At 50.3% G+C, this 12,218-nt stretch overlaps 1 protein-coding gene across 1 annotated transcript in view; it reads left to right on the plus strand.

Moving 5' to 3' along the window:
• unc5ca (unc-5 netrin receptor Ca) overlaps positions 1–12,218 on the plus strand; it is a 157,704-nt gene that overhangs the window by 91,721 nt on the left and 53,765 nt on the right. Inside the window, 1 exon segment of the mRNA XM_064297316.1 lies at positions 1,319–1,462. Coding sequence (XP_064153386.1) covers positions 1,319–1,462 — 144 coding nt within the window.

The following is a 12,218-nucleotide window of genomic DNA, read 5'->3' on the forward strand; positions in this document are numbered from 1 at the left end:
ACACACACACACACACACAGCCACCACACACACACCTTATTCACACACATACACACACCTCTTCAGACACAGACACAACGGGACACACGGCTCACACACACTGCACACACACACACACACACGTGCTCTCACTCACACACACCTTCACACAACGCACACAGGCTCACACACCGCTGCACACCCCACACACACACACACATGCTCGCTCACTCACACACACACACATGCTGGCTCCCTCACACACACACTCTCTTTCAGACACAGACACACACAGAGACACGCAGAGAAAGTTTACTTTTCTCATACTTCCTCGGCCAAGCCTCTTAATGACATCTCCCTTTTATTTACATTAAAAAGGATTTCGGCTCGTTGCGACTTCGGTGCCAATGGCTACACATTCAAACGATGATGTGCTTTGCAAATGTCAGCACTTAACTTCTGTGTGTGAAAAAGCACTTCCTGTACTCATGAGCCGAGCAGAGAGGCAGCCATCGTACGCACAGACTGTACTAATACCCCTCAGACTAATGTGGGAATACACTCTGAGCATTGTGACGGCAGCCAAGTCCAACGTTCTGACACGAAAGCCAAAAAAATCAGCTCGCTGATCGCAGGCAGGGCAAAATATCACACAGCGGGACAGAAATGATTATAATGACTTTGTTTTCCCGTGTCCTTCCCTGTGGAAAAGCAGTAATTAACCCTGTCTTCTCGCGTTCCCCGCAAACGAATCAATCTATTCCCCCGTCAGTCCTTCAGCTCTTAACGAGGTGTGTCATTTAGGACACACAGAAGTCTTTTGTCACTGGAAGACAGAACTGTGGTGTGCGGGGTTGCTTGAGCTGTGTGTCTTGAACAGTTGAGCCTCTGTGCGCATCAAACAAACCCTGAAAAAGATGTATCATCACTTGATCATTGGCACATTCGGATGTTCGATTTAAACTTTACATTTTTCTGCTTTTTGTTGCTCTGGTTTGCTGTACAGCAGTCCGTTTCTGCTCCTTCTGAACGGTTAGATTTGTTGTTTTTAATACGATGATGCGGCTTTTAACCGCAACTCACCGTCTTTTCTCCCACTGATCTTTGGCACAGTTTGAATATGAACATGAGTATTCTATTTTTTGTCAGCTCTGCTGTGTTTTTATTGTACTTACCTTGTAATTCCTGTAGCTTTGTAGTTCCAGTGACCTTCGGCACGTATTGTACGTCGGATAAAAGCGTCTGCCAAATAAACGTGATGCAGTGTAACCACTGGTGCAGGAAACATGTCCACGTGTCTGACCGCATGCTGACCGTGTTTTTTCCGCCCCCCCCCCAGGTCTGGTGGTGCGGGAGGCCAGCATCGAGATCACGCGGCAGCAGGTGGAGGAGCTGTTCGGCCCGGAGGACTTCTGGTGCCAGTGCGTGGCCTGGAGCTCTGCCGGCACCACCAAGAGCCGCAAGGCCCACGTCCGCATCGCCTGTGAGTCATCGCCGCGGCAACCGCCGCCGCCTGCGCGAGGAGGGGGGGGGGGGGCGCAGTCAGAGAAGGGCGAGAAACCTTACCGCTGCTGTTTTAACTTGGTCCGACTGAAAACATAAACAATATGGGGATTGTGTTGGATGGTGGAAACTGTGCAGGTAGATTACTAAACTATGATTTTCAGGCATACTTGCTTCTCTTATTGTGTGACACATTTTAAAAATGACAGTTGAAAATATTTATTTGGGGTTCAAGCATACATTGTAAAATGAATCATGAAATATGTGATAGAAAGAACCGGCTGTCCAAAAACATAACTGTAACAAACAATATTAATCGCCCTTGATCTCTGGTTTGTTTATCTCAGTAGCTGTTTTTGATCTGTCAGTACAATAGTTTTGAGACTCGAGCATGTGTGGCACCAGTTCTGATTGGTTCAAAGCTCTTCTTGGCAGACTTTGGCTGTGACGTCTACTGTGTTCTACTGTAAGTCAGTGAAAACCTCAGGTCTTATTTTCACCCACATAAGAAATGCTTTAAAGGATTTACTGTGATGCTTGCAAAATGCGTAACTCAGGTGGTTCAACAGAGCTGTCTGTTGAAGTGCTAGATTATTCTACTGCGGTTCCACAAGGGATTCAGTGGAGCGAAGAAAAAAAAAACCTCACTTTTATTTATACAGTTATCATTGACCTAATGGGTATCACATAAATATGGTGCAATAAAACGGTCTGGGTGAAACTCCGTGGCAGAGCAGATAATATGGGCCCTGACACGGGCCTAATCAAGATAAATGACTTTACGTCCTGCCTGGCTATCGATAAAATGATGCCCGGCCTAATCACAGAAGAGGGAGCACATCGATTAAAACCACGAAGACCTGGACCCAATTAGTATGTTTCCGTTTTCAGGAGCACGCAGGCATGATGTGAGCATTGACTCACAGCGAGTGCAACACGTATCGCTTGTTTATTCAGTCAAATTAAATCTGCTGAAGCGTAGGGCGCGAAGAGTATTTCACTGTGACTTAACGGCACTTGGAATTTCGGACAGCCTGCTGCCTGCTTGCGGAAATCTCCACGCTTGCGTTTGTTGTTTTTGAAATCTGCTTGTATCTGCTTGGCGTGTGGCAGACGGCACCTGACGCGAGCGGGCACAGTGATGGCGTTAAAACACGGCGGATTCACAGGCCCTGGTCATGTGGCAGTTGAAACGGTGAATCGGTTGAAACCCCGGCGTGTGTGATGTCGTTCCGTAACGCGAGCAGCGGGAACGCAGTTCTGTCCCGCCACGCGCAGGTCATGTGACCCGCCACGCGCAGGTCATGTGACCCGCCGCCGCTCTGACCCTTGTGTCTCCGCGGGTCCGCTCGCGCGCGGAGGAAGCTGTCGCTGACGAACGGGCGGGGGGGGGGGGGGGGTGGTCAACAGCGCGGTCGAGCGAGAGGGGTGGAAAGTCCGGGTTCGGGAAGCGAAAGTCCGCCCCAGGGTTTGGCTCCGGGCGCCTGGATTCGCTGATTAGCCCCGTTCCTCTTCACCTGAGCCAGGAGGCCGAGCTGATGGGTGGGATCAGCTGGAGCAGCGCATGGGTGGAGGAAACACGCAGAAGGGTTTTTACTCTCCGTCCCCTCCGCAGTCAAGATAAACAATAGACAACATTACAAATGTGTCTGCGCTGTAATGCATTGACGTGATATCACAGTTGTTCTCTAAATCGGATGTTATTCCGGAAAAAGAACATCACACTTCTGCGTGTTTCGTCTGGCAGCCATCTTATCACAGAGCATATGCCGGCGAAAACAAACTAATAAACAACTTCATTGCATTTAGATGGATGCATTGAAATGAGCTCGTGAGGCACATAAACCCAGGTCATACATAACCGCGGATTCCATCTGTGGTTTATTTCAACGGATTTCATTTTCACCGGAAAATCGGACGCGGTTAGCCAGCGAAGGCTGGCACATTTATGTGATTTGCGGGAAGAGAAAAGAGAATAAAGCTGCACGATATCGACAATTTAAGGTAACTGCTGTCCACACGAACAGCGGGAAGTAGCTAGCTAATTTAGCGTCTCCTTCTCCTCGCGCTAGCGTCGTACGCGGCCAGGCCGGCATTATTCCGTCATGTTCTCTTTCAAAATTAGAGCTCTGCGTGCCTTTGCCTCAAATGGGCGCGCAGAACTGTTCAATAAACACTGACATCCTGTTCCAAAACAGTCTTCTGGTGCATTAGGTGCATTTTCACTGTTTTCATAACTTCTGCAGCTGAAGGCCTCTCTTGTTTGCTATACTGATAAAAAAAATATTGATACAAATGCATCTGTTTGTAAAAGCTACATTTTCTATTCTTTGGAGATTACATTGTATAAAAAAAAGAGTAAAGAGATATCTTTTACTCTTTAAAAAATTGCTGTTACTTTTCTGTTGCATCAGTGGACTTGTACTGCAGTGTGGGGATGGGTGTATTACCAGTAAGTTCTGGTTTGGCAGCGAGCGGCCATATCCACACAGAGTTCAGTGGCATGCTCTTTTTGGGATTTCGCACAGCTAGCAGACGGGGTTGGGTTAGCGTTGGGTTAGCGTTGGGTTAGCGTTGGGTTAGTCCCCAGTCCGCACCGTCACTTTGGCCTGTTCTCTTCACCGGTGTCTTTTTGTCAGCAAAAATTTTTTAATCCCGTTAGCCCTGCCAGGCGCCCCCCCTGTGTGTTTAATCCAGTCTCTCTGGGGGGTACGGAGACCCCCGCCCTCCCTCCGTCACAACCCCTTTTCTTCCCTGTCAAAGTGACGGCCGGCAGGGGGGCGGGGGGGCCCTCTTAAGAGCCCCCCCAGCGCTTAGCGCACGAGACCTCCCGGCTCATCTGCCCCCCCCCCCCCCCAGCTCTGTGGTCCGTTCCCAGAGAGCGCCCCGGGTACGACGCGCTGCGGGGGCCGAGTCACGCTCGCCCCGGCCAGGGTTACACAGCCATTAGAGAGAGAGAGAGGGAGAGAGAGAGAGGAGAGGAGAGAGGAGAGAGAGCGAGAGGGAGAGAGAGAGAGAGAGAGAGAGAATGTGTGTGTGTGAGAGAGAGAATAAGGGAGGTAGAAAGGGAGGGAGAGAGAGAGAGATGGGGAAAGAGAGAGGGAGAGAAAGAGAGTGTGTGTGTGAGAGAGAGAGAAAGAGAGAGAGAGGGGGGAGATAGGGAGAGGGAGAGCGAGAGGGAGAGAAGGTGAGGAAGGAGGGAGAGGGAAAAGAGAGAGGGAGAGAAGGAGAGCAAGAAATAGCAAGTGATGGGGGAAGGAGGGAGAGGGAGGAAAGAGGGAGAGAGAGACAGGGAAAGAGCAAGAGGCCTCTCCTTCCCATCATGCACATGCACGTACACATACACACACACTCACTCACACACCTCACACCCTGGACCCAGACCTTGCCCCCGTGACCCTGTTCGGTCCAGTACATGCGCCTCCTGCTTAAACGGTCGGCCCCACAGTCCCCACAGCCCCATCACCCTACCAGCGGCAGCCCTCGCTTCAGATCGGAATAAATTCCTCTTCCCTTCCTATTAAAATCTACAGAACAGATTAAAATGTTCTCTGGCCTGAGGCCTCGTGGATAAATACTCTGCTCTGGAAGTAATGGAAAATTACAGGCGTTTCATTTTTTTCCCCGTTTTTTTTCTCCCCCTCCTTTTCCGAAGCAGACGCTTTAATCGTTGCGTGAGTAACGCTCGGCGGCGGTAAATAAACGCGGGGCTTTGTTGTTGGGAAGCGGTGATCGATGTCGGAGCCGTAAAGGCGGTGGGCTTGTCCCCGCATACGCATCCGTGCGCGGGGCGCGGTATTAATCGCGCCGGTGATTTGTGGTTCTGCCGCCACCGGGCACTTACGGCGTGAGTTATCGCCCGCTGGGCTTCGATCCGCAGGACGGGGGGGGGCGCACACGTGAGGGGGGTCACAGTGCCCCCCCCCCCCCAAACACACACACACACACAAAGTCCCGTCTCATTCGATAGCTCAGCTAAGTGCTGGGAGAGAGAGAGAGAGAGAAAGCCGCTGTTGTTCCTCTAAGTGGCGGGCGATCAAGAAAGCGAGGCGTGGGCCGATTACCGCCAGGATCACGCACCGGAGAAACCGCCAATCTGCCAGCCAGAGCGCCCCGCCGACAGGGCCGCGGCGTGCGTGTGTGTGTGTGGTGTGTGTGTGTGAGTGTGTGTGTGTGTGTGTGTGTGTGTGTGTGTGAGTGTGTGTGTGTGTGTGTGTGTTTTATGTGTGAGTGTGTGCGTGTGTGTGTGTGTGTGTGTGTGTGTGTGTGCAGTGTGTGTGTTGTGTGTGTGTGTGTGTGGGGCTGGCGGGCATGTTTGTAAACTGCAGGGTCTGTTTGCGTACCTCTCTCCCTCCCAGTCCCAGTGCGTTAGAGTGCAGTAGCTGCAGTAGCTGTGCAGCTGTGCGTCTTTAGGCCGTGTAATCACAGAGCTGTCCCCGCTCCGGACACTCGCTCGTCACACAGAGCGCCCGCGGGTCCCCGTGAAAATAAACCAAATAAGTCATCAGTCATGCGCACTTCCCTTTTTAAAGCTGGCTCCTGTGTGTGATTATGAAAAACCGTGAGTTTTTTAGGATCGTCATGACGAGGCACGGTTCTGCGTCTCTGGGGATGACGGCAAAGTTTAGAAAATGCGTGGGTTAAAAAAAACCGCTGGAAAACACACCCAGAAACCGTCTCCAGATCCGCTGCGGTAAACGCTCTTGCCGTTTTTCAAAGGCAATTACGTGAATTGGCGTGTTTATCGTTTGCAGAAACTTTTAATTGAAGGACTCTATATCCTTATCAGTCACTGTTCTAATGACGCATTTGCCTGAACTGTTCTTTTTCTCCCCCCCCCCCCCCCCTCCGTCCGATTGGTCCGCCTTCAGGATGACAACCGGCGGCGAACTTAGCGAGGTCCAACATCGGGGTTTAATCGTTAATCCCTGCCTTTTGTTTTGTTTTCTTTCGAGAACGTGCGTTTAAATTGCAGCGGTAACATTTGTAATTAAGCTAAAGCAGGGGCCAGAGACACCCACTTAGCTGTAATCACATCCACATGCTTTCCTCACGTGAGGAATGGAGGAAGCAGCTCACCGACGCGTCCGGATCGTTTGTTTCCCTGCCGAGCGGCGCGGGCTCCAGAATGTCGAGTCGGCGTTCGCGGACCTCTGCGAAATGCCGTTTCAGGGCGTCTGTGAAGACGCAGAGGGAGCAGCCTGAAGCTTGAATCAGACTCTGTCAATGTGTGGACGCGTCTCCCCGATATTACACAAGTCATTAAGTCCCCATGGACTTCTGAGGGAGTGCGAGCTCGTGATTCCAGAGTAAACGATGTGAGTTTACAGGAAGCCTCGCTAGCTTGTAATGTTGATCAGAAACAGGTTCCCAACATCTGTCGGGCTTTTGTTTGGAAAGGCGGTTTGGCGTGAGCCGAATCCAGTGTTTTTTAACACATCCGTTACGCATGTGATATTTTCCCTGAAGTCTAAACAAAAAAATAATCGTGTGAAATTAGATATTTTCAATTCCCGAATTGGGCCACATTTGTATGTGGTCAGAAATCTGAAACATATTACATACCTGACAGTGTAAATTGTCAGATTTTTTTGTTGCTCTCTCAAGTTGCTCTCTTTTTGCATCACATCCCCATGATATAGTGTAGTCTTACATCATCACATCCCCATGATATAGTGTAGTCTTACATCATCACATCCCCATGATATAGTGTAGTCTTACATCATCACATCCCCATGATATAGTGTAGTCTTACATCATCACATCCACATGATATAGTGTAGTCTTACATCATCACATCATGACCACATCACATGTAGCATGTGTGAATAGACTATTCTGATCGGCCTGTTGTAAAATGCGTGGATGGTGGATGCCCCGACAGATCTTTATTTGAGAAACGAAAGTGATTTGAGCGTGAAGGCCGGCTGTCGAAACAGATTCTGGGTGTAGCCTCATCTTCAGCTTCGCCCCAGGAACAGGAACTGAAGAGGTCCGGAGAGCGAACAGCCGTCTCCCTGCCGAAGCGTTTGGCTCAGAAAACAGAGACGCCAAACCCTCTTAACTTCCTCTCTGCGTTCCTCACGCCACCAAAGCTTCCCCTAATCTGCTCTGATTTCATAGCCCATCTTCGCGGGAATTGCTTTCAAAGCCTCTCTTGCTTCAGCATTTTCATGCAAATAAAAATGTCAAATGAGAGCAAGTTCTTCTGAGGCTAACCATTGCACGAGTTCAATCGAGTCTGAAATTACACCTGAGCCCCCACCCCACCCCCCCATCCCCCCCACCTCAGGTGGGCACTTAGTATAGCTGGAATTCGAGCTGAAGCTCAGTGATTAATTTTGTAATGAGCATCTTGTTTTCGAATTGCTTCAATCTTCCATTAGGAGAAACTGAGTGGCAAACCGAGCAGCATGAACTCCACCAAATCACTCTCCAGAGTGCTCAAATGTCCCAGCTGAACAGACACATAAAAACCTGTGCATTTGTGGCCTCAGGAGTCCAACGGTCCATTCCCCGAAAAGCCAGCGAATGTGCCTTCGCAATCACGAGCGTCGACGTGTGCAGGTAGCGGTTGCCGTGGAAACGGACGTTGTTTGTGCCGGAGAATGTTCCCGACCCTCAGCCTGACGCGCGGTCACCTGAGGTGGACCTCACACGGGAGACCGGCAGCGAGAGGGAGGACACGGAGCAGTCCTCCGCTCTCTCTCTTCTGCAGCGCCTGCGCCCCCCCCGAGGGACTGAAGGTGTCACGAGGGGCGCGAAAGGTCAATAAAATTTGGCGAGTAAGATCAGCAACAGCTGCTGGGATCCTGAGAGCAAGTTATGGGCTAAAGCAAGGGAAGGTTTGGCAAGCGGTAGCCCTCTTAAAAAGCTCCAGTCCCCCCCCCCCCCCAAATATCCTCCTAAAAAGCCACCCCCCGCCTCCCAAAATAAATAAATAAATAAATGAATCAATAAAAACCGCTTCTGTGCAGTTTATGAGCTCTGCTGTTCCTAATCAACAGTTGTAGGAACAGGACGTTAACAACCCCCCCCCAGGGCTGGAGGGGAACCTCGGGAGACGGGTGAAGGTTTGGGAGCCGGAGCGGGGCGTGTTTCAGACCGCGGCGGTCCCTCGCAGGCTGGCGGCGGGCTCGTAAAGACGCGCTCGATTAAAGCGGAGAGATAAAGCACGCCGCGGCGCGGGTTATGGCGGTAATCGCCGGCTAGCTCGCGGCACCCGTAAACTATTTACTGCGCCGGGCCGGGGGGGGGCAGCGGCGAGATGGGGGCGGGGCGCACCGGGTGGCAGGAGGTGGGGGTCATCCGTACAGCGGCTCCATTGCCACGGCAACCTCCCGTTGTCTAGCTGGCGTCGGCCATCAGTGCTGTTAAAAACGCAGCCCGTGCGAACCTGCGCCTGAAAGATTCGTCACTAGGCCCTGTCAGTCTGGCCTAACGAGCGAGCGGAGGTCTTTGATGCTCTTTCTCGCGCTCGATGTAAGCGTGTTAGTGAAGGAGCAGAGAGAAACGCTGGCTTTTTTATCTTCTAGCCCGGGAACATTCTGAGAGGCTGAAAGTTCTTCTCTGCTGGAACACTGTATTTATTTGTAACGTTTTCGAGGTGCACAGCTTCTGGGCATGTACTGTAGCAGCCAGGTATGTGATTGGATTACTAAAACATAAGCTACTCTTTCTAAGAATAAATATGCCAGTCAAGTTGCTAGGCCCCCTGTGCAGTACTTGCGTCACTTGCAGCCGATTAAAAAAAGTTGATATTACATGAAATTAATCATTGCAAAACTTTTTTTAATTTTTTTTTTTTTAAGTGTGACTTCAAGCACAATACTACTTTGGAGTCAAATCAGTGCGAGACACGTGTCTTCCTCTGCCTGAAACATTGATAACAGTGTTGGGTTTATGGGCTAACCGAGGAAGACATCTCTAAGACGTCTTTCTCCACTTCCCAACCCCCTTGAACTGACTCTCGCTCCACCGCGCTTCTCTTTTTCCCCAAATCTGAATGCCACTGCACGTTTTCCTCTCAGTGTGTAATGAGGGGGTAACGTGTGAGAAGCAGCTACTGTGATCGTGCTGCCTGATTATGCCTCATATTAAAGCTCGGGGTAATGAGCAATCAACGCTCAGTGTTCACTCTCTCCCTCTCTACCTCTTTCTCTCTCTCGCTCCCTCTACCTCTTTCTCTCTCTCGCTCCCTCTCTTTCACTCTCTCTCTCTCTCTCTCTCTCTACCTCTTTCTCTCTCTCCCTCTCTTTCACTCTCTCTCCCTCTCTACCTCTTTCTCTCTCTCTCTCCCTCTCTACCTCTTTCTCTCTCTCTCGCTCCCTCTCTACCTCTTTCTCTCTCTCTCTCTCTCTCTACCTCTTTCTCTCTCTCGCTCCCTCTCTTTCATTCTCTCTCTCTCTCTCTCTCTGACAGTGTAGTCAGTGATAAAAAATGTGTTTTCGTTTGTGAGCGCTGACTGCATTTCTCTCTCCTGGGGTTGTTACAGGTGTGCTGTCAAAAGCAAACACCTCTAGTTGAGAAGGGGATTGGGGAGGTGTGTGGGGAGGATGGAGGGGATGGAGGGGGTGGATGATGGCACTCTTTGAAATGTCCTTCAGCCCAGTCCTGGTCATGACAAGTCCAACTAAAGAACTTTAATTGACTTTACTTTTCTTTCCTCCCCCCCAAAACTCTTGTTTTAGACAACTATTGTGAAGTGTCCAACAGGGCAGTGTTTAATATTGGCGTATCAGAGCATGCAGAGAAGGAGGGCTGTGATTGGCTGGCTGTTCCCCACCATTTCCATGCAGTGTCTGTGTGCACTTCTCAGGGAAAGCTGTTGATTTCTCTGCGCAGCTGAATTAAAATGGAGGGACCGCCTGTGGCTGCGGTGGGATGGAACGATGCCTGTCACTTCCCGGAGAGCTCAGACAAGCCCGTCCTTCGAACCGCGCAGCGTTAGCTGCTGCTTCTGATTATTATCAGCGATGCTAACTCTCTCTCCCGTTCAGGCAGTTTGAAACCATTGGACCAGTTTTCTGAATTTATATCAATATTGCTTCCAGCGTTGCTCCGCCCCGCCACTGTATCTTATTGTCTTTTATTACAGATGTACGGATATGAATACTAAATAGAACAGAACTTATTTTGCTATGGTAGGATGTGCCGACCTGCACATTCAGGGCTACTTCCAGGCCCATTGTGTTTCTCCTATATTTGAAAAACTATTGACCTCAAAATGGAGGCCCAGTTATTCAAGGGAGTCACGAGAACAAAGATTCATATTGGATTGTCTTTCTTCACAATACAGTACATCAGTCAGGCAGGTGCTGGGAAGTCTCACTTCAGTAGCCTGTCCAATTTTAAAGTTAAAGTTCTGAATGCCCTTTAGGGCAGATTTTTATCATATTAGGCATGAATTATATATACATACAGTATTATGTATGCTGGGGTCCTTCCTGGACATGGCTGATCAGGTGTTCCCATGGCAACCTGAACCCGACCCGGACTCTGTATCCCCCTGGATGGCTGTGCACTTTTTGGAACTGGGACACGCTCTGGCCCGTTTAAGCTGGGACAGGAGGAACAGTGGGTGATAGGCGCCGGGGGTAAGCGTTTGGAGGGAGGGAGGGAGGACGGGGGCCGGGCTGAAGGTCACGTTCCCTCCCGTTAATGAGCGTTGTGTGTTTTAGTTTAGAGTCGCCATCACCTCCATAAATGCATCACCTGCTGAAGCCCCTGCCCTTCCTAGATCCGGTGAGGCTTTATTACTCTGCTCTGTCGTCGTAATGAGCTGTGCATCTGCTGAGCTCCCGCGGTTTGTCCGAAACGTCCGGGACGCTGCAGTGTCGTTTATTTGTCCGTGAAAAAAGCCACGACCTCCACTGAATATTTTTTTTTTTACAATTTATAAAAAAATCCTCAGGTCCAAAAGAGAACACTCTCTGTGTTCAGTCTGTGACATCACACCATAGGATATCATTTTATGACATCACTCCATGACATCACCATGAGTTACCATGTCCGTGACCTCTCCATGAGCGATCACTTTGTGACATCACACAACGGGGAGGAGTCATTCCGTGACTCTGCACGATATGTCACTTCTCCGTGACATTGTCCTACAGCTGATCCCTCTGTGAGACCTAGCCAGGTGATTGTACTGTGACATCACACTGAAATCAGTGACTCCCTGAGACCTAGCCAGGGGGTTCTGCTCCGTAAACGCATAAACACACTCATAAAACGTCAGGTGGTAAGGGTACAAGTTTAAGCGAAGCTGATTGTAGCGCCCCCTACTGCTGAAGGCCACTGACTACCTGCTCCCCGGACGCCAGCCTTCATGTGTCTGTTTCTGCAGCTCTTTCCTTCTCGGTGTGCTCTTGCACTCTTCGGCCTCCTGGGAGACCAGCAGGAGGTCCCTCACTTCACAGATACGCCATTTTATTCCCTGCCCAGCCTTCCCATTGGCTCCCCTGGGTATGGTGTCTGTTTCAAAAGCACACGGCCTACTCCCTCTCTAACTCTGAGGGATATAGCACTCCAGATTTTTCTCAAACAACACCTCTCTGTCTTTGACACCGAGCTCCGCCACCAGCGGTAATTCCACGTCTTCTGGCGTTTGATTAGTATCATAATCCCCGAGAACAGAAATAACCGGTGCAATGCCGCCGCCTAGAATAGACGCTTTTACATATTCAATTTAGCGGTGACTAATCACCATCAGCGGCTCCCCCAGACAGGTCCGA

This window comes from Anguilla rostrata, chromosome 10, assembly GCF_018555375.3.
Source record: "Anguilla rostrata isolate EN2019 chromosome 10, ASM1855537v3, whole genome shotgun sequence".
In the NCBI taxonomy this organism is placed as follows: domain Eukaryota; kingdom Metazoa; phylum Chordata; class Actinopteri; order Anguilliformes; family Anguillidae; genus Anguilla; species Anguilla rostrata.